The sequence below is a fragment of the Tyto alba genome, unplaced genomic scaffold (assembly GCF_018691265.1).
Source record: "Tyto alba isolate M040663 unplaced genomic scaffold, T.alba_DEE_v4.0 Super-Scaffold_45, whole genome shotgun sequence".
Taxonomy (NCBI): Eukaryota; Metazoa; Chordata; class Aves; order Strigiformes; family Tytonidae; genus Tyto; species Tyto alba.
The window spans coordinates 5964958-5988758 of NW_024881321.1; the positions used below are offsets into that span (position 1 = coordinate 5964958).

A 23801-nucleotide genomic window follows, 5' to 3' on the forward strand; every position below is an offset into this window, starting at 1 on the left:
CAATATAGTTCATTAGTGTACTGGCAGAGCATGTACACGTAATAATCACAACTGCATCACAATGTGTTACTGAACAGTGAGAGTTGAAGCTTTTAAATCTTTTACAGAAAACTTCTGAATTTTATTCATGATTTGCAGATGCTGACTGTTTTTAGGAGTCCAGACCCAGAAGATTAACTTACAGGATGTTACAGATGTTCAATGGAAAGAAAATATAGCTGGTTATTATGTTTTTAGAACAGATTTGGGGAAAATAAAAGTTTATTGAGCAGAAATTCAAACCATTTTGTTTGAGGCAGAACACACTGTAAACATTTTAAAAATAAGAGATATTAGATTTTGTTCAGTTATTTCAGATCACTGTGCTGCTGCCTAGAGCTCTTTTGTACAATTATATGACTAGGCCTGTTGTTAAAGCTCACTTACTGGGGTTATTGTCTTATTTTTGTAATAACTTTAGACTGTTGTCCACAGGAGCTAACAAAGCGGGAGGTTGAATATATCGCACTATCGAGGGACACCACAGAAACTGACCTGAAACAGCGACGAGAGATCCGAGATGGTAGTGCTTTTTATCTTGATCAGGCAAGTTACAGTCACACACCACCTAATTATTGTTTACAGATAGTTTGAAGGAAGTCATAGTTTCTATGATGAAAAATTAGTATGTGGATTAGGGACTGACTGACATGTTTCTGATGCTGTTAGAAAGTGTCATATGACACTCTTGATCTTGTTATTACCAAAAATGTTATCTTTACCTAAATCCAGGATTACTTTGTCTCTTAAGAGTACTACAGGGTTGATTTTGGCAGACTGTTTTTGATACACTTCTGTAACAGGGCGCAAGATCCATTCTGTGCAAGTTAGACAAACGTTTGTCTTGGTGTATCTCTTCCCTAACACTTGTAACACATTAGATGTATTCCTGAAATGAATGTTCTGATCTAGTTTCATTGAAAAAGAGTCTCGTTCACGTATGTTAAGACTGCTCTGTGCTGTGAAACCCAAGCACAGTAAATGGAGACAATTGGGAGATTTGATTTGAAAGCTCACTGCTGATCTGGACTAAAACAATGATTTAAACACTCCTGACATCAGTATTGCCCCAACCCATTAGCTGATTCAGTACAACCATAGAGTGACTTAGGTACGATTTCTCTTTGTAAGTTATCAATAGCTTGTCTCCCTTTTGATTATGCAGGTAAAATATAAACTTCATTTAGCATGTCTGTTTTCCTAGATATCTAAAACATGTATGTAAGTTAGGTTTCTAATTAAATAGGGTGGGTCAGTTCCTCTGATGATATTGAATTTAAATGTGTTACCTAAAACAGTCTTCAGTTGGTGATGCTATAGAGGTTAACAACTGATTTTCGTGAAACGAATGACTCTGAGTGATGGAAAAACCGCAGAAAGGATAACAACTAATTAAATATTTTTTTTTTAGTTACTTCTGGGACTTCAAATTATCTCATGCTTATCTGGAAGTATGAGGGTTACACAATATGAGATAATTTAAAGTACTGTCCTGTGGATTAGGGCTGTAAATGGCTTCTTATTTACTAGAGGATAAGAGCATTTGTGTAGGCTGTGGGGTTAACTCATTAACTCATGTTAGCTCTGTGCCCAACTGCTGTTATGGACAACGTTATCCTCACAGTTGCTGCAGGATAGTCAAGGTAATTTACCCTTGGTGTAAGAGCATTAGTTAAGTAATACTTGTAAGAATTGCTGTAACAGGGACTGTAAGAAACTCACCAAGGTGTGAGATGTTCTATTAACCCTGTATTTGAAGACTTTGATCCCGATACACGTATGAGGCAGCTTGCTTCACTTTGTACAAGCTATTTTGAGTGATCTCACTCCAGTAGGAACACTCTTAAGAAGGTTAGCTTTCTAAGGTAAAGGTCTAAGATTACCTTTCTTCATCAGTCTGTTGGAAGTTTTCAGTTAAAAGGCCTTTACCAGAGTCCAGCACATCAGTACTTCAGACCAAGACTTTTCTTTAGCAAGATACCAAAGTACTAAAACCAGTTGGAATCATGATGTCTTTTCTCAGCGTGTGTGTTATTCATCATACATGTAACCAATGTATGTTTAAGCTCCGAAGTGAAAATGAGAAAACAAATCATTGGTATTTAGATGAGCACTTTTAAAATATTGGAAACATGAAAGATAAATCTCATAGATAGTGATGTTCCAGCTGAAGTTTTCTAACCCTACATCTGAGTTCAAGACACATAAAATATCGTACATAATTATGTTTAGAACCATCACAGATCTAATTACAGCTCAATAATAAAAGGGAATAAAGTTTTACAGGTTACACTGGGGCTTGAATTTTAATTTAGTTCATTTAATAATTTTGAGGTTTGCGAATGGCTGTACCAATTCAAAACATTACAGAAGCCAGACACTGCTCTTCTTTAAACCTCAGACCATGAACTGTTTCATGACAGAGAAGACTATCAGTAGGTAGCCTTAACAAAATATTCCCCCCAAATTGTTGGATTGTTCCTATTGCCGTAGGTGAGTTACAGAGAAGATAACCTCATATGAGGGACTGAAAATACAGGCTATGCTTTTCAGGTTTACATACCATTTCCCTTCATGTAGAATCTCATGCTTGTTCTTCATGACACCCAAGAGAAGACAACAAAGCTTGAAAGTCTGGTTTCCAGAATGTCCACTGTATGAATTCTGTGGGTCAAATAAAACTTAGCTGTTATTTAAGATAGATGAGACTCTTTGCTTGTAAGTCATAATATAGTAATGTAGTTATCTTACACTTTGAATAATAATAAACCATAACAAAAGCTGGCATCTTGTTACCAGAAATAACTTTAATATAGTGAATCATGAGTCCCACAAAGGTTTGCAAAGTTGTCTGTGAGTGATTGGTAAGATATTACAGTTGTTTATAGCTCTACATTTGATAGTGACAGGTTAAATACTGTAAATTAATATCTTGGAGTTTTCAAAACATCTGATATATTTTAACGTGTAGTTACTGAATATGATTGCAGTTAGTTACTTAAGATAGAGTTGAAAGATGGTAATTTGGAAGAAGTGATTGAAATTCCATTTTTAAATGTTTATTGAAGGGCCAGTGTATCAAATATCCTTGCATATTAGCATTTCTAAGTACTAGAATGAATCAAATGGAAGAAGATTTAGAGTTAGGAAGTTAGAAGAGATATCTGACGAGGAGGGGAAAAAAAAAAGGTTTTTATTTACCTCAGTAATAGGGGACCATTAAAATAAAGGTAAACATTGAATTAATTCCCAATTAAAGTCGTGTAAAATGAAGGACTTATAATGAGGTAACGGTGCATTATTTGTTTTCATTCAAGTACTAACAGTAGAAAATTGGTTTTCATGTCTTCACCTTGAGCCATTAATTTTGGTTTTCAGCTATTAATTCACTGTTAAAAGCCTCCGAAATGTCATTGTTGCTGCTATTGAGACAATTAAGTAACCTCTTGGTTTTATTCTGTAATTTATTGCATGGGTTAAGTTGTATATCAAGTAATTAGTTAAAATTACTTTATATTACTGAAATATTTAAATGGCAGCTTCAGATTTTGCTTTTATTGATAGAAGAGCTTGTTTTGCAGCATGGTTTTCTGTTCTTGTAACCCTTTGTAGTTAAGCCACCAACTTGATTGGATCATTATGGAGATTCTAATATCAGCCAAATTTACTTTCAAAAATTAAGGAGTTGGACTTGATACTTTTATGTTCTATTTTTTTGCCACTTCTGATGCAGTTTTGCTTTTTTATTGTGTCTGTACAGCTATAAAAGGCACACCTTTGGTTTAAACTCTTATTACTGCAGCCTCTCCTACATTATTAATTATTATACCTAAGAAAGTCCTATGTTATTTTAATGTAGTGGATGCAATTGGGAGAGCAGCTAAGCCATTCTGTTAGTGCTTGAGAGGTGTATTGTTCCAGGATTGTGCCACAAACATGTTGTCTGGAATGCCAGGTTGTGTTTACCCTGCATCTTTCAGCTTTTTCATTAAATGAAACAAACTTCCTGAACACAGAATATTTTATTTAACTGTACAGTCTTTTCTGTTTGGGACAATCAAACTAACTGAGGTTGGAATAACTAGAAAAATATTGTATGGTCATGTCCTGAAAAATAACATGCACAATGTTATGTTTTTGAAGATTTGCTGATTAAGCTGTATCCACTGAGTGGATAAGTGTGTATGTCACTGTCATTTCTGTATATACAGAATTAGACTCAGTTTTGGTGTATCTTTGATCTGTGTGAACATACTCATTTTAATAGAATACTTTTTCATCCCTAAATGCACCAGCATCATAAGCTATACAATGATAAAATGTAAAATGGATTGTCAAGATACCAGAAAAACTATCATCTTCTGTGGCTTGAAAAACTTCGTGTGGTAATCAATTAAACACCCAGAGTGACAGAAATGACAGCTTAAACTAGCCTGTCTTTAAAATGAACATGACATGAAATCCCCTGGAGTAGCACTACACAGACTTGAGTTTGGTTTCTTTTAATCAAAAAAGATTAGAAAGAGAATTATAAAATAAGACATGAGATTAATTGAATGAAGTTATAATCATATTTCAGAGTATGTGTGTACACATACATACATATGTCTGTGTATACATATAAAAAAATTTCTTTACCCTAGTGTGTGTGTGTATATATATATATAGAGAGAGAGAGAGAAGGAGAGAGGTAAGAATAATTCAGCTTGTAAAAAAAATTTAACTAGTGAGTGCAAATTGTGTAATTCTGTGACTTGCTAACTTGCTACCTTGGAGATAACAGTGGATATTTGATGAGCTGCTAAGTTAGCCACAGTAAAGGCATTGTCAGGAAGTATAATTTAGTTGACTGGCTGTCACTGCACTGTCTGTCTGTCTAGCACAGGGAGCTAGACAGCAAAGTCTGTAGAAAGAAGAGGGAAACAATGCAGTGCTCCAGAAGTATGAATGTTACTATTAATTTTCATGTTGTGTCTAATGTGCCACAGAAAGAGGGAAATAATAGATAGAAACCAAAAGTATTTGGCTGAAGTTAATCTTTAATGACATTGACATAGTATATCTTGTTTCTAAAAAGAAAATGCATAATAAAGAGACCTATATAGTAGCCTCTTAACTTGTAGAAGTGATTTTATTTTAATCATTTGCAATACTTCATTTATGTTTCTAAAAGTGTCAGCATTTAACTGGATTTGGTAGGTTAACAGTTCAGACTCTGGTATCTTGTTTTGATGTCGAGGGCATATAGATGAATGTCTGTGATGTAATGTGAGGAATATTAGGACTGTATATTTATAATTCCTTATAGACTAAAATCAAAGCTGTGGGGTTCTTTTTTCTGATGTTTATGTCTGTTACATATATATTTCACTTTCTTTTCAGCTAGTATTTCCTACAATGCAGGAAGGGGCAATACTTTGTAATTTGTGGAGTCATAACATTCCTAGGCCATATGAACTTGATGGATGGTGCTCTGAATCCAAGTGATTTACAAGTGATAAGTAACTTCATCATTTTTAGATATCTGTCAAGTACTTAATTTCCTTTTTATTCTGCTACTCATTGGGAAGAAAAATTTAAATAATCCATCTCCCTCATTCTTGTCCAGAAGACAAGAATGAAGATAAAACTCCCTAGGTTTCTTTGTGGGTATTTGCACTGGTAAATCTGTTCAGAAAGTCGGATTACTTGCTCATGGGCCTGCTCTCTGCCAAAAATGCAAAATGTTTCACATCCCTGATGTAAACGTACCATAGTACTAATATAGCTGATGTAAAGTGGATAAAATGGTTGGACTCTGCCTAGGTAGGGACATAATCTCTTGTACATACTGTTTGCAGGCACTGTTGCAAAAACACCTGACTGTCGTGTTAGGGAAGTGGTGATAAAAATAAAGCAGATCACTTGATGTGTCATAGTTCAAAAAAGGAGGGGAAAAGCATTGTGTGGAGTAAGCTGAAATCCATGACCAGGGAAGCTAAAATCAATGACTATGGAATGAAAGACTGTTCCAGTTCTTGCCACATTAACATATTTATGATCTTATCTTATATCGATTCACTTCCTAGGGTAAACTTCTCTAGCCTAGCTTTCTGATTTGAACTTCCAGTAAATTCAGGTTGCTTCTTTTTTAGTTTCTTTTCATTTTGTGCCATGGTGTTGCATCATGAATTAGGCGCTCACCGGTTTGGGCCATTCTTCTTCACTGAAACACTAACTGCTGGGAACAGCTGGAGTCCCTTGCTGGGTACTAACTAGCCTCTGGTATACTGCAATTTCTCTGTCATCATTTTTTTTTATTTTATTTTTTAATAGAAAAGGAGTGAATAACAATATTAAATGCAACCTGCCCTGTAATTTTACTAATCTCATGGGGGAAAATTAGCTATAAAACTCACCCAGAAAACACTTGATTAACTCAGCAGGGAGGTAGGCTGACTAGGGAAGATGTACCACTACAGAGGGAGAAAAAGGTTGAATTATTTAGTTCTTAAATTACTTTCTTAATTTGACTAACCACATTACTTACTGTTACATTGATTGTAATAAAACCTTACCTCCAAATTTGGAATATATATAACTCAGTATATTTGTGGCCTAAATTGTAAAATGCAAAACTGTAGTTTATCATCATCTACAAAGTGAAAATTTTTGTAACAAAAAATAGAATACACATTTTGGATGAATAGTAGATCTGTTTGTAATCTCATCTTTGAATGGCATTATACATTCAGAACTTTTTTATTGAATACATGTTATTTTAAACAGCTAATACAAGAGTTTACAAATATTTAAGCAAAAATATAACTAAGTTTTTGAGAAAAGTTGACATTGTTGCTTTGAAAGTGATTGAACATGGCTTTTAATAGCCGTTTATCTTAAAACTAAATTTTCGACAATACGTCTATTTTGGAGGAAGTATGTTATCACTTCAGTCCATTAAATAGTCATCCATTTCAGTGTTGCTCAACAGCTTTCCTGCTTGCTTAATTCATGAGGGAAAACAATAACTAAGGAATTAAGAGGCCTTAAAGCTGAACAAATATCTTGAAAGATACTTTTTAGTAGAGGCATACCATTAGATGTGCTGTTTACAGGTATTTTTAAAATACAGCAAAGGAGATTCCCCAATAGGAGACAGCCCTATGTGCTTCACTGTGCTCAGCATCTGTTTTTACATCTGAGTTTAGACTGTCTCTAAATTTATAGATAATTTTCTATTTCCACATATGTATTATTAAAAAAAAATGTTGATCTTGTTAGTTCTCTTACATCTTCTTAAAAGAATAACCTGAGGCATTTACAGTAAATTACAAATCTTGATCAATGTCCTATTCCTTCCCTGGTGAAATGAGGAGTAAAAGCTCACAGCATATTTCATTCTGCATCTCTGTAATTTCTTTTCATGCTATCTTTTACTTGTTGGTTAGTTTTAATGACTTAAATTTTAAAATTTTTATTAATTTGAAAAAAATTGATTAATTGTATTTGACCGATGGAAAGAAATTTAGAAGGTACCAATTTTATCTGAGTTTTGTGGTATTTTGTAGCTTGGTAGGTTAAAGGGACTCGAATTGATGTTGACTTCCCATCCCTGGAAGACAGGCTGCACCATGGATTTAATAGTTCAGATTCTGTTAGCCTGTTGCAACCAGTCAGAATTTTGTGTTGTCTTTTCCAGATGGTTGTTACGGATCTCTTTTCACTATGAGAGACATCTGGACATTACATTGTAGGGATGTTTATGAGATACAGGAGTGAATGGAAAGACTTAGGTGGATGCTTTTGTGTGGGATATTGTGCAGGTGGTGGGAACAAGATACCACATTGGAAGGGACATCTGAAACGTAGGCTACAGATGTAGGGAAGACTTACCTCACTCACTCTCATGTTCACTGAGCTACTCGTACTGTTGTTTTCCCATGTTGTAGTTATGGTTGCTGTGCTTGAGGTGTCATTACAGGGATCCAATTTTCAGAGCAGGGGAAAGTCGTCTTCTAAAAAAAAAACCCAAACTTACTTTGAGGTAGCTTGTGAAAAGAGACAATTACTGATTACCGTTCAGCAATTGCTAGCAGCACTTTTTAAATACAGTTCTGAAACATAGCCTGTACTTCCTATGCAGATTGATGCCCAGGTTTGAAAAATTAAAGCCCTTTCAAGTTCCCCGAGAACCCTCCTCACAGATTTCACAGCAACCAGAGTTTTCTGGTTTATAATAAGCATTCTCCTGAGAGAACTACCATTTCAGTTCTGGTATTTTAAACTATACTGTTGAAATTTCTTGTGCCTCTACAAACTATTTTGGTTAGCCTTGTAAAAATGTCCTCCTTTCTCTCGTGTTTGTGCATTTCAGTATGTGCATTGTAGTAAGCTTTTTTCTGTCCTTCTTCCCTTTCTGACACTGTATAACTTCATCCATGTGCTTATACACTGTGATTTATGTGAAAATTGGAGTTTACAGCTTCCTCCAGTTGTCATGTTTTGCACTGCTCAAGTGGAGGGGCTCACTGTGGTTCAGCTAAAGGAAAGACAACGAAATTCCACTTGGGGTTGTCTTGTTCCTTACGTGGTTTTGCCTTTACAGATAAAAATACATTTTTATAGGTGCAGCATGGAACCAGGATAAGCACTATGCATTATGTATTTATTGCATAAAGGCATTACTATGAGAGCAGCACTGTGTGAAGGGTTTCTGCTCCTGGCCTGCAGTAGCTACAGGTATTCTCTGGAGCAGGTGTCCATGTTACCATGCTCCCAGAGCCCTAGGAGCAGGGTGGGAGGCAGCGGTGTCTGTCCTCCTCTGAGGAGCAAAATAGTTCCTCTCTGCAGTTACAATAAATCTGAAAGCAAACATTTAACAAATCCCTCTTGGCCTTTTAACAAGAATTAATGCTTTTAATCTCAGGTTTGTCATCAAGATTGCATAATATAACCCCCCCCCCTGTCAAATTGTATTTTATGTTAAACATTTAGAACAAATGAGGCTAGTGAGAGAGGGAGGCAGCACAGCTATTTCTGGGTTTTCATTATAGAATTATGAAGATTTGTTTCTTGGAAGCATTTTTGAAAAGTGATTTTCAGTGACAGATTGCAAACTTACTTCCCTTCCTCTGATTTTTTTACGCATTTTAGTTTCCATACCAATCCGCCAATACACAGATAAAACTGAAATAATGATTCAGAGGATGCCTTGTAGTATGCCTAGCTTATTGAAAAAACTTATTACTCATTACCAACCAGAATGCAGAAATATCATAGTTCAGCCAGAGATACGTAGCTGTTTTCGTCCTAAGATCAGACTTTATGCTATTTAACACAAGAACTTCAGAGGTAGATAATTGTGCATTTATTTAATTGTATTTTGGAGAAAAATTTCCAGTATTTCACATATGCCTTGCACAATTTGGAAGAAAGCCAATCAGAGTAAATTAGCACCCAAGTTGTGGCAGTGTTATCATTGTTATGGGGTGTCATTGATTAAGAAGGGAAAAACCATGGTTGTGCATTCAGCCATTCCTGAAGCTGATTATAAAAGTTACATATAGGTAGGCAAAGACCATTTGTATCATACCTTTTGAAATATTGTTGTACTAAGCAATAGAATTGTGAATAAAAATTTCAGGTAGTTTCCAAGCTCTGGAAACTGTGTACTTTTAAAATTTTGAATCCTGTAAGCTGCTGATCAGCAGGCAACATAGTGTCATAGGCTGCTTCTCAAGATTGCACTGGTAATGGAGACCATCTTCCTTCCTAAAGTTAATGATTGCTATATACTTACAGAGATTCGCTGTCAACCCCTACAGCAGATTGTATTCGTGTACAAGTTCAGGAGAAAGTTTTATGTTGCCACTGGAAGCCTGTTGTTTCAGCAAGCCTTCTTCCATAGTGTGTGTGTCTCAACATGAGTCAACAAGATTCTATGGATACTCAAAATATTTTGAAACCATATGAACAGAATGTGTATTTTCCTCTGGCTAGTAAAACTCAGTTATAAAGTCTTCATAGACTTATAATACACAGAATCCAACCAACTTGGCAAAAAAAAATGTTTGTTAAAGTGTATTCTCCAAACTGCATGTAGACAAAATAGTGTCTTATTCATGCCAGGTATTGGACTGGCTGTTGAAGACTCAGGTTTTCTGTTCAAGTGGGTTGGAGCAGATTTTTGACTTGATTAGTGACCTTCCTAGAGAAGAATGTTAGCACAAAATTTGTCCTTTGTACAAATTTTATGGGATGAGAAGAGTGAAATTTTACATTTCTTGTTAGTAGAGTATGATGTCCTGAAGTAACAACAACAACAAAAAAATCAGTTCCGATATTGATTGCTTTTTGAAAGAATTGGTGATTCGGTGGAAGAGAAATAATCTGAGGACTATTACTTGTTGAGTGGAATTATTCCAGGTTCCTGAGATACTGACTATAAGGCTAGATATTAAAATGCTATATAAAATGCCTTTCAGAGAAGGGAACTTGGTCTGGAGATGTATACCAGGATTTGTGAGTGCCCTTTTCCAATAATGCTTGCTTGAATCCAGATTAGACACAGAAATTATTTCCATTTTAATAACAAAGTGAAAATCTTATTTTATGGCTAATTTGCCAGTAGTTATTTATGCTTCTATACTGTACATAAGAAGCATCCAAATTAGTTAGTCTTATCATTCAGTGTCTTCTTTATCTTCTCAGATGGATCTCCGATTCTGTTGTATGCTTTGTACCATGTAGCAATTAATTTATTGTGCTGAAAGTTCTTTCTAGTTTATGCTAATGCTTTTGTCCTTTATACATCTGCTTTCAGATGTAATTTTTTTTCTTATTTTTGAATTGTAGTACTTTTTCATTATTCTTTCGAATATCTTCCTTCTTTCTCACTGCCCCAATTTTTGGCATCTATTGTATTCATCTGATTTCCATCTGGCATTATATGACAGGTTCTTCTGTAGGGGTCTATAGGAGACATTCTGGGAAGAGATTTGGTTTGATCTCCCTTTGCAACTGTGATTGTCTCTAACATTGTTTAAAATGTAATAGGAATGCAAAGGAAGACTCTTTGGTGCCTCTAAATGTTGCCTGTGCCTAAACCTGCTCTACTATTATCTGATTAAACTTCTGCAAATTGGAAGTAGACAAGAATGCATTGAATTTCAGAGTCTTTTACTGGACAGTAATTGTGAATATTAGATATGAAGTGTAGTTAATTTACCTGAGTGAATGTCATGGACTGCAAGAAAGTTGCACAAAATTACCAGCACCAGAGTTTAGTTTTACATTTTGACTCCACGTTATGCACTTAAATAAACAGCCACATATAAACAACTAATGGAATGAAATACAGAAAAGAAATAACTTTCTATCCCAGAGGCTCCAAAGGATTATCAGGTTAATGGCTACATGTTTATTCTGGTTTTGTAGAAGACCATGTTCAGTGCGGGAATGTAATTCTAAATCTTTTTAATTTTATCACATATTTTAATGTCTGATTATTTATAGCACTATTTTGTTTTCATCATCCATGTTTGGTTTTAATAGACTTATGTTCTAGTCAGACTAAAGCAATGTAATGAGGATGAATTACATTGGTGCATAACCAGAGCAATCCAAAGGAATACCTGACTTTTTCCTAAATATTTTAATAGTACTGTAAACATGTAAAGCCACTTTGTTTGTATGTTTGCTGTATAAATAGCTGTCCCGGAATTGTTAGATGGTGCCAAAATACCTGAAAATACATTATATTATGCAATATATAAATATATAAATATATATATAGCATATTAATATATACTGGGTATACACTAAAATGTTTGCAAAGTTTTACATTTTATTCTGCTAGTACAAAATACTGGAACTTACTTCTGTTAGAAGAAAAAAGTCCAGCTCATGGATGTGTAGCACCATTAAGACAGTCAGCTGTCAGTCTTCCTGATCACTACTGATGTGACTCTTACTGATTCTTGCAGAAATAAATACTGGTTTAGAAAGCACCTGAAGGTTCTTTCTCAGCAGGATTTAATGACATATATAATGTTTACTCCTATTATAATACTGCTTTTTAATTATTTTTAAAAGTGTGCAGTTCGTGCGGCTACCGAAGGCAGAATCCTTGTGCTGGAAGGTTTGGAGAAAGCTGAGCGGAATGTCCTGCCAGTGTTAAACAATTTGCTGGAAAATAGGGAAATGCAGCTTGAAGATGGTCGTTTTCTCATGTCTGCAGAGCGTTATGACAAACTTCTGCAGGTATGGAAATGCAATGCCGTTTAGATTTTCCGTTTTTTTTCCTCCCTGTTTTTGGTAGTGCTGAAATACCGTTATGAAGGGGAGAGTACTTACAGGTCAAATGGGGAAAATCTCACTAAGGTTTCTATGTTTTTTTTCTCTGGGATATTACATAGGATGAAATAGGCCAGCTGAAAGCTATGCAAGAATTCAAACTACTGCTTGCAACAACAAAAATACTTTTCATCTGTATCTTGTCTGTCCACATGAAAAAGTGTAGGCCATGTTAATCATGAAGCCTGTATGTTTCTAAAGTGTGAAAGCAACAATGTGAGACTAACTAAAATATACTTGTGAAAAGAGATTCAAGTTTAAATTGTTCCTATCCAGTTCAGATAATGTTTCAACATTGCAATAGCCTTGTGCTAAGCTAATAAAATGTTAGGATACGAAAGAAACAAGGTCAAGCTGAGTGGCACTATGTTCATCAGTGCTGTCTTGCTTTTAATTTACAAAAGTATACATAAGCAGCTAATCTACATCATAGAAAATGGTTAGAGAATTTTCTTTTGATAGGAAGTGGGATTTTAGTGTCTGCTGCCATTGCTACTTCAGCCATTTTCGTTTTTTGGGGGGCCTTGAGTCCTGCTGCTTAAATTTGAGTGGATACTTTCCAGGCTTTTGGGGACCTCAATAAATTTTGTTATACAGTTGCTGTTAGTACTCTGCATTTTACTTTCATGCATGTAGTTTCTGATCACATACCTGTCAGTCGTTCATAACAGTCTGACACTTGCTCATGTTTCTGTCTATCATACTTAACTGTGGTTAGGTATATAATTCAGACTCATGTGGCACAGAAAAGAAACTTGCAATAAGACTTCTGTCATTGATCCTGATTGTATGAAGTTGCTAACTCTGCTGAAGTACTGCAGTGGATTTCTGTATATCATTATTTCCTATGGCTCTCATCTGTGGTTAAAATTCTTCTAATCCATGCCTTTTCCAAAAACATTTTTATGATATTTAATTAGTAGATGCAGTTGTTGGAAGCATTATTATTATATTTTAAAAGTAAGCTTTTAAAATGTAATTGCATTTAAAGACTGAAAATGCGAATTCAAATTTAGGATTTGGTTCCAATTATGCAAAGCATCTTCCTTTTTCCTTTTTTCCTTTTCAGTGCTTTTCTAATGAAAATATGTTTCAAAATGAGTGCCTCAGGCACACTGCAAATAGTATACGAATTAAGTCTCTTGCTACAATACTAAATCTAATATTGTTGTTTTGTTGTTTGAGGAATATTGTATTATATAAGCTAATGTTCATTTTCTCTTCTCCTGTGTGAATAATTACTGTACATCTAGGACTGCAGGAAATATATTCATGCATGGTTTCAAGGAAGACCTACGATGTGGGAAGACTAAAGAGTTCATTTTTTGTATGCAGTGAATCTTTTACATGATGATGAGTGAAATACAACATTTAATATCCTCATGAAGGAGTCTAGTTCTGTGATGCTGCTTATGATAAATCATAATTTGTAAAAGGAGCTTTTTAACATGCAGAATTTAGTCTGCTTTCAGTTATAGGAGGGGAAAAAAGAAGAAAAAGCTTGCTCATGGTTACCCACTTCTAACGTTTTAGAATAAAATAAATTTTGTGGTTCATTTATTTTCTGTTCTTTAGAAAACAGTGTTGAAATGATACCTTTCCAACTTTGACCGTCTGTGGGGTCTTCAGTCAAATTGCTACAGTCCTGAAAGCTGCACCTAATCAAGCATTCTGTCTGCGTTCTTTTTGGAAAAACTTGCCTCTACTATCCACAAATTTGACTAGTTCTAGCCCCTCTGAATGACAGATGAGAAGATTACCATATTTAGGTTGAAGGACCAGGGCTGTTAGTCAATTTGCAGTTTAGTCATCATAATTTTTTAATGACATCCTTTTTTTTTTTCTTTTGTTGCTTTATTTTAATTAATTTAGGATCATACAAAATCAGAGTTAGATGCATGGAAGATTGTTCGGGTTAGTGAAGATTTTCGAGTGATAGCATTGGGCCTGCCAGTACCTAAATACTCTGGTAACCCTTTGGATCCACCCCTTCGCTCTCGATTTCAAGCTAGGGATGTTTATCATCTGCCCTTTAAGGTAAGTGTCCTAGCAGAAGAGTCGGACTATCTGTACTGAGTAGAACTAATATTTTGATGTTATGTTTTACTCACCTCACTTCTGAAAAGAATCCTTGAGTAATAACTGATCTTAAAGGGTATTTTTCATACTGGGGCCTAATAAATTCCTAAAAACCAGGGTTAGAGTTACCAAGGAATACTGCAGCAGAAAAATAACTTCCGTAAAACAGAATAACCCTAAAAAAAGATTTTATAATTTTTTTTTTTTTTAATAACATTAATTTTGTGTCAAGGGGCGAGTAGACTCCTCATGTCTGAATTAGAGGGAAAAATAGAAAATGCCTCATAGATCATGAGCTGTGACCCACAGTATGATCCCCAAATTAATTTACTCTTTGATTTTATGTTCTATTTTCAGGACCATCTTCAGCTATTATATTCAATTGGATCAAACATTTCCACAGAGAGGTAATTTTTCATAATTGAAAAAAAAATAATGGAATGAATGAAGAAAAGCAATGCCCTTTCAGGATTCCGTGCTATTTTTGTATTTTCTATCGCTGCATAGAGACCAGAACTGAATAAGTTTTTTAATATGTGTGGGTGTATGCTCACACAGCTTTTCATATGCAGCCTTCTTATAATGAATCCTTAATGCTTCAGAACTTCAATCACACCTTACTTATTTGTGCTCAGAAATAGTTTCAGCATCTTATACTGTATTTAACATTTCAGACTTTAGTATTTTAAATATAGATTGCATGTATAAAACTCTGTAATTACTTTTTCCTATGCAGAATTTCTCAGCTCCTGTCTTTTGCTACAACTCTCTGCTCTCAAGAATCTTCTACATTGGGACTTCCAGATTTTCCTTTAGACAGCTTATCGGCTGCAGTTCAGATTTTGGTATGTTCATACACATGTGCTGTGAAACTGTATGGGCTTAAAATTTCTCAAAATTAGATCTGGATTGTTCATGTTGTTAGAAGATGATTAACATGAAAGTTTGAAAAATAAACCTGAAAAAGCTAAGGATGGTTTGAAAGAGAAAATCCCCAGTCAGTTATCTCTGGATAATACTTTAACCATGTATATAGCGTAATACTGAAGAACAAACTGTGGCGTGACGCAAGATTTGTGATGTGATTAAATGTGTCTTAGTGCTCAAAATAATGTTTTTTATTCTGCTAAATCATTTTACCTGGCTTAATAGGTATATACAGTTTACCTGATGGCACTGAGGTAGTCAGTGCAGAGAAATAAAAATCACAACCTGGAAGTGCTACTGATTTAATGGTATGCATGTAAATCAGATAGATTGCATTACAAAGACACCTATTACTCTCCATCGACACCTAAAAGGACCCAAACCAGCTATTCAGATGTGGGTATAGAAGACAGTTAATTTGTATGCTATGAAGCCTACATTAGGTCGTTGGACTGGCTGGTGGATTTAGAATAAACATAGACATGGAGGGTTACTTGAAGATGTAGGTTGTTCATACTTGAAGATGCAATACTTCCCGAGAGCTGCAGTCCATAGGGAAATATAACAACTGTACACTTGCTGAGTTCACAGCGGCAGATCAGGACTAAAGCTGTGGCAGCCTTTCTGCTTTCCCTGACAGACTTTTGTCCCTCGGACTTTATAACTGCATGGTAAAAAGTCAAACCAGAAGGTGCCTCCTGCAGGAAGTCTGGGAGATGGGATCTGTATAAAGAGAGGTAGGAGATGCACACAGGGAGATGTGGTCAACACAGGAGGTTAAAATACCAGGACAGCTTCTCAAACCCTCTCTCCAAGGTGCAGGTGTCTGTAGAAAGGACTCTTAGAATAATTCTCTGTTGTGTCTCCTGTGCGATCAGTTTACCTATGGTACTTCTCTGTTTTATTGGATTATATACATTAAAACATAGCAATTACTTGTGTTACTGTGGTGCTCAGTCCCCTCAGTTGTGCTGGATACTTACAGACATGATTTTTTTCTGAATTAGTGGTACTACATCAGATGTTAAGAAGTGATTAAAATTCAGGTTCAGAGAAAAGAAATGGCATTTGGAGGGCTTTAGGAAAGAAATATATGTTGAATTTTAAAATAAATTACAACTTTTTATTCTTTGAGCCTTGTAGTGAAACATTATTTTTAAGTGAATGCCAGATGGCTTTCAGAGTAATGGAAGGAAAATGAGCCCTAAGCTATTATCTAAACTATGGAACGAAGGAAGCATTTTATTTTACATTACAGAATGTGAAGTGTTATCATTGTATGACAGTGTCTTTTTTAGGTAGACAAGAACTGTTTCTTTTAGAATTAGTTTTAATCACTTGGTCTTAAAAGCTGACTGTTCTCAGTGATTCTAGCTACAGCATTTTTCCTTCGCATGCTGGGTCACTGCCATCTTCTACCTCTAGCTTCGTTGATTTAACCGTTTAAAAGTGTGGAGGGAATGCATTGCAATGATTAGCTCCTTATCTCTATCATAGATTCACACATTCCCAAAACGCATTTCTTAGGTTGAAAACTGTCTGCTGAAAGGGAGAATTTTTTATAGGGTGCTGTTATGAAGAGGCTAATTTCATACACACCATTGTAATTATTATTAATTTGAGATAATACGGACAAATTACATGTTTTGTCTTTATATATAGACAGAGGGCTTTTAAAATGCAATTCAGGGCTCCCTGATGCTTTAAGCAGTACATTTGCTACAGTGCCTTAAATCGTTTATTTTTACTGATCTTTTCTTAATCTGGAACATTATAAATAGTATTACTGATTATAAGTATGAATTGAATTATGCATTTCATAAATATGCATCTTCTGATTTCATTTATAAGCAACTCTTCTTTCAGTTGCTTGCCTATGTAAATCCAAGTGTATAACTGAAAATCAGTTGATTTCATTTTAATTATATTATTTACTTTTTACTTACTTTGAAGGCTTAAAAAGGAAGGCAGTGCCAGTCCACTGGTGGCTTTTCACTAGTTTTGCACACAAGTAGTCCTTAAAAATTTGCAAGTATTTTTTAAAACAATCAAACATTACTTTAGGGTTTTTGAAACACCTTTTTTCACCATAAAAGGCTTTATGCATGTTTCTTGAGTATTTATAAATGCACTTTCATTTTTTTCTCTATTACTCCAGCAAGATAATTGAATCTTTGTATAGTTCAGGCAGCAACTGACAAGAGTTAGTACTTAGAACTAACAAGGAGATAGTAAAAAAAAAAAAAAAAAAGTTGTTTTCAATTTTGTGTAGGAAGTGCAAGCATGCTTAGTAACTCATTTCAAAACAATACAGTCTTGATCAAAATGTTCAGAAATTTCTAGAAATTGATTTGTTAAGTAGAATTTATACAATGTAATAGAATCAAAATTAAATACTAGAAATTGCTGTGAATGAGTAGATCATTATTGTAATATAAATTTCTTGTCACATTGATTCTTTCCTAGTAGTACTATGAAACTCAGTTACCTGTCAAGGGATTTGTCTCTCCTAACCTTAAATGTCTTTAGGTATCTGAGCCAGTCACTGTAGCTTCCATTTATGCCCAGGAAATAAAGTAATTTTTAGAACATAGTTCTTCTAATCTACTTTAGACATTTATATTATAATGAATTGTACCTGAGAAATGCCTGTTTTGACATTTGATTGAATACTGCATGTAGTGGTCATTTGTATATTGCCCTTACAGTTTTAAGTTCAGAACTACATGGAATTTTCAGGTTAATAGATGACAATAGAATGATCAAATATTTTTTTTATTTGTATATTTTAATTTGAATTAGGATTCCTTTCCTATGATGTCAGTCCAGCATGTTATTGACCGACTTTACCCCTATAAGGTTTTCCTTGGAAAGGAAGGCAGGACTGCAGTCAAAGATGCATTAAAAGTAAGTATTGCACATATATATTGTAATACCAGGAAGCGGTGGATTATGACAATAGTTCTCCTGACTAATGTTGCTTTGCTACTTCTGTAAAAAAAAAGAAATCTTAAGTAAACTAAATGACTACATTTTTGCTGATGCTAAAACAGTATTTAAAAAAATCATAAGCTAGTAGATTTCATTGTAGTGAAAGATGAAACCTCTGTGTTCTGTAGACTATTTAGACATTGATTTAAGACCACAGAAAACCCCTCATTAAGTGGTTAATTAACTTGAAAGTAGTTACTACTGTGGTTTAGGTAGTCACATTCTTTAGAAATACCTCTTGCATTTGACTTTTAAGAGGAGATACTAAAATGAGAATAGAGATCACATGCACAAAATACATGCGGTATAGTATGGTTATAGGTTATATTAGTCTCTGGTTTTGAACTGTGTTAGACTTTTGTTGCTTGTTGTTAGTCAGATCTTTTTTGTTGTTTTGTCCGTGTTTAATAATAAACTATAAAGCCTATAACTATGCTTGGTTATTCCATTTATCTTTTTAAAACTTCATCAAAGTGCCAGCTTTCTTTCATCATTGAATATGTTGCAGGAGTTATGTATGTTGTTGAAAATTAGTGTTTGTGACCTAGAGCATCTTACCAGCTCTTTCGGTCCTGAAAATTAGAAGTTATTTGTGCGTGCATATTTAGAAATAACCAACTTTACACCTAGTGAATTTTGTCTTTCCTACAACCAAGCCTAGATGTCAGAGAAATGTTTGTAGACCATTGCTGCTGACACTTCCCATATGCGGCCTCTTTGCATTGCAGCTCGGTTCTGTATTCCCTGTGTAACCAGGCTGGTCTCCTTCTTGTTGTGCTGTTTTGGGATGGACACTCCTTGCATTTGAAGGAGGTCGTCCTGAATAACCTGCGAGCTTTCATGAACCTTCAAAGCTACCTCCTGTGTGATCCTACCTACCACTTCTCAGAATAAGCCAATCTGGCCTGAAATCCAGAATCTGTAGTCGATGTTAGTTGCCTTCATCACTCCCCCTCAGGATTTTGAACTCTGTTATTTCATGATTGCTGCAGCCAAAGCTGATGTTGATTGCCACATCCACAACCAATTGCTCCTTGTTTGTGAATAGCACAACCTGTCTGTGCATCACCCCTGCCTAGCCGGTGCAAGTGCCTGTGTTGAGATTATTCCAGGCAGCCTCAAAAGTCTAGATTGATTGTATCACCCTGTGTTGCCCTTCCACCAGATATGTGGGTGGTTGAAGTTGCCTGTAGGAACCATGGTCTGGGTAGAAATACAGACTTCCATCTGTTAGCAGAGCAGTAACAGTCACTTCTGTTCTTAATATGCCTTTATTTAAAACCCTTTGTGTCATTTTATTGCCACTGTCAGTTATAGATGGTGAATGTCTTTATGTTCAGTACCATCAGCTTCCTTCATTTTCCACTTCTTTTATTTAATTTAATGTGTTGTGCGTGCTTTTGCTTCCTGTGTAAGACAGGTTGATTTGACTAGTAAAATCTTTCTCAATGATCATCTACATTTAAATATCTCCTTATCATTTACATTTTTCTGTGTTCATTTTCGTTTTTTGTGATACTCTTCCTCATCTCTACTTATATAAACTTGTCCTATTATGTCAACAAGTACCTATAATCCTATTTGGAATTTTATTCTCTTTGCACACAACAAATCTTGTTAAGCAATGAACCTTAAGAAATACAGAAAATAACTGGTTGTACTGAGGAACTTCTGTTTATAATGATATTATAGTAATAGCAGTGCCAGAACTGTATTAAATATGGATAAGATTTTTTTTTTCCATTCCATAAGAACTGTGAGGGAGAGGAGCCTGACAAAAGCAAGGTGATTTCTTACTCTACCTTCTTGCCGATTTCCAGAGTTTCCAGCTAATATTTGCCATTGAATACTTCTCTCAGTGTAACAGAATACAGTTAGGAAGTACTAATCTTAACTGGAGGTACTGAGAGTTGAAAAAATAAATACTCAAAGTGTATTTGCAATTGGTACATTAATTTGTGTGAACTGAATCACTTCTTAATATCATCTAACATTTAAAGAAAATGAAAACAAACTTCATATAATAAAAAGTAAAGTTTAGGCATCAGACTTGGAGACGGGTATGGGGAAGTAGTACTCTGGTTGATAACTTATCGTACTTTCAGGATGTCTTCCCTTCCAGTCAGCTGTTGGAGCTGAGAAGTGAGGTAGCCAGCAGTTAGGCTCAACAGCTAGTTCTGGCAGTTGTTAGACCCTGTGCATATTTCTTGAAGAGATCATATTCTTCAGGCCCTGTCTTCACAAACATTATCTTCAACTTGGGTAAATCTTTTTCTTATGTGCCTCCTTCCTTGCTGAGACTCCACAAAGACCTAGGCATTCCTCTTAATTCTTATTCTCAATAATGAATTAATGTGAAATACTGACTTATACCTTCCCTGTGAGTGAAAGTAGTTAGTTATGGTGTTACTCTTGGATGTGTAAAGATGCTTTGAAATGCCAATCTCTCATTGAGTGGATCTAGTTGGAGTTAAAACCTCATAGGCTTAGAGCTATCAACCAGCTTTTTCATTTGATACAAATGTGGTTCCTTGTGTCAAACTAGTTAGCATCAAAAAGGCATTTATAAACTGCATAGTAATCCAGCATCAGCCATGCTCCCGAGAGTTGCTTGTCATACAGAACATTTGTACAGGGGCTACAGTTTGCAGCATTCATTAGTTCATTAACTTGCAACAGGCAGGACATTAGTACCAAGATAAACTGGAGAATGATATGCCTTTGTGTAACCTTATTTGAAGTTTCTGTACTTTGGAAACTGTATCAATTTCTATTCTGATTCTTAAGGAAGATCTTAAACTTAGAAGATCTTGCAAAGGAAAATGTGAGTTGGTTTGAATTCTGGCCTTTAAAGTTATTCTGTACTTGCATGAAATAAGAGCATGACAAATTATTTTGAATGACAGATGAACATTTGAAATACGATTGCAAAAATTAAGTAAAAAATTATTTAAGCTTTTTCTAGATAAGATTTATATAGAGAGAAATCATTGCTTTCAAGGAAAACAACCTCCAGTTAAACTTTCGCAAACAATAAGCTTAAGCACATATGATGTCTCCCAGAGTATTGAAGCTTTCTTTCCTGTATAATATTGATAGACATTTATAAAACTGGTCATCTTCATTTCAGCTGAGTTTGGTGGCCCATATGAGACTCCAACTCTTCTACCCTTATTTCTTCATTGTTCTGTAAGCTTTCAGTATTTTATTTCAGATTCTTAATTCTCACATACCTTTTGCATGTATATTTTTTTCTCGTTGTTGGAAGCAGACATCGGTTTTTTAACCTTCTAATCAAGAGAAACTTCCCGTCAGATTTTAGAAACAACTTATAGATCAGATTTGTCTTAATAAATGAGCAAGTCCCTTTTAGCCTACTGTTCAAGTGTTTATCTTCACTCTAAGATTCTTCTAGAATTTTTCTTCATTCTTTTCATACCTTCATTAATACTGTGTTTACTGTCTTGATCTTATATCAAATTGTTGATATTTGATTTGTTGATATGCTTGTTTGTTCCTTTTGACTTATTTTTACATAATCTTTAATCTCACCTGACCTCCTCCTTGAGAACTGTGCCCTTGCCTCACAGTATGGAATCTTCAGACTACATAGACACTTTCTCATAGAGAGTGGTCTAATAGTTCAGAAAACTGGAATCTTCTTTCTTGTCTAGACAATTCTGTTCACTTCTAAGATATTTCTGTTGCAAATTTTGGTCTAAGAAAAGATTTGTTTCTCGTTTATTCTCCCTCAAAGTAATCTATAATCTTTGAGGTTTTGCATTAGTGAATGCTTTTAATTCCAATACATACCATTGTACAGGAATCTGTCCCTCAGACTATATCTATCCTGTCTTTCACTTGCAGTTCATATTTTGCTTCTTGAGAAAACAGTTCAGTCCTCTTGTTCCTTGAAAAATTATCCTTCCTTCCTATGCAGAGAATCTTCAAGAAAGATCAGTTGCCTTTGGATGCCTCTTTTGGATAGCTTGGCTGTCTTGTGGGTTCAGCATAGTGGTTATCTGCAAATATGTCTCATTTAGACTCTCTGTTCCTTTGACCAGCTGGATCACCAGTGTATTCTTTGCAGTTTCCATGCTGAGACATTACTGATCATTAAATACTTTCAAGTGGTCAGAATTCCTCTTCTTCCTTTTCTCTAATTTTTACAGCTTGCCTTTTCTCACGTGTTTCTAGGCATGCAGAATGTGGCCTGGTGATTATGGACTGCCAAACCACTTCCCTTGTTTTTGGTGGCTAGTCTTTTCTTTTTTCTTTCCGCTTGAGTCTGAGGTAATGAGGCTGCCCACTTTTGGCTTACCAAGTGTCTCCCAAGTTTTCTGATACTGAATGTGCTCCTTCCAAGCCACAAATATTTTTTCCTTTGCAGCTATCAATGTCTGGCTCAGGCAGAAGCATGTTTAATGTGTTCTACATCCATTTCATGCCCCTCTGATTACATATCCAGCTATCATAATTCTAAATGAAGAAATGCTTCAGAGATCTGTCTTACTCTGAAAGTGAGTGTCCTGGGTTTGAGTGAGTGGTGGGGTTTTTGGGTAGCAGGGGATGGGTCTACATCAGTAGCCCCGTGAGAGAAGCTTCTCAAAGCTCCACTAGCTCCAAGTCAGACCCACCTGTGCACCAAGTTTGGCGCCGGGAGGGTTGCAGCGTGTGGGGGTGTCCCACGCCGGAGCAGCTCGGGAAGGGCTGCAGATTGTGGGAGGGACTCCAGTTGGAGAAAGTTGGTGTCTCATGCTAGAGCAGTGAGGGAAACACTGTGGCCCGTGGGAGGGTCTCATGTCAGAGGAAGTTTGTGGAGGACTGTCTCCTGTGAGAGGGGGACCACGATGGAGCAGGGGGAAGAAGTTCTGGAGTTTTCCCCTGCCAAAGATGGAAGAAGCGGCAGCACTGACTGCACCCCCCCCATTCCCTGCCGCTTGTGCCACTGGGGGAAGGAAGTAGAGATATCGGGAGCAGAGCTGAGCTGGGAAGAAGGGAGGAGTGGGAGGAAAGTGTTCTCAAGATGTGACAATGCTTCTCACTGTCCTACTCTATCTATTAAGTGCTGTTGTTAGTGTCTGTAATAAATTTATGTTCTTTTTTTTCCCTCTAACAAGTCTGTCTTTTGCCCATGACCATAATGGGTGATTTATCTCTCCCTGTCCTATCTCGAATCCCAAGCCTGTCCTTCTCAGTACTGGGGGAGGAGGAAGTGAGCAGCTGTGTGGTGCTCAGTTGCCTTTTGAGCTCAAACCACGACAGCCACAAATGGTTTTGTTTGTTGCTTCTGTCCACGTATAAGTGTGATAACTTGTTTAATTGCTACATTATCCAATTCAGCAGCATCTCTGTGCTTACATGTGATGAATTCAAATTGTACAAACTCAGATGAATTCAAGTTGTGTAAGTTCCGTACCGATCTGGAC

General features: G+C 35.7%; 1 protein-coding gene across 3 annotated transcripts in view; it reads left to right on the plus strand.

Moving 5' to 3' along the window:
- VWA8 (von Willebrand factor A domain containing 8) overlaps positions 1-23801 on the plus strand; it is a 194830-nt gene that overhangs the window by 26308 nt on the left and 144721 nt on the right. For all 3 annotated transcript variants that reach the window (XM_042805822.1, XM_042805819.1, XM_042805821.1), the window contains exons 4-9: positions 475-585; positions 12115-12282; positions 14248-14412; positions 14812-14861; positions 15191-15299; positions 18184-18288. In XM_042805822.1, the coding sequence (XP_042661756.1) occupies positions 475-585; positions 12115-12282; positions 14248-14412; positions 14812-14861; positions 15191-15299; positions 18184-18288 (708 nt within the window). The remainder of the gene's footprint in view (positions 1-474; positions 586-12114; positions 12283-14247; positions 14413-14811; positions 14862-15190; positions 15300-18183; positions 18289-23801) is intronic.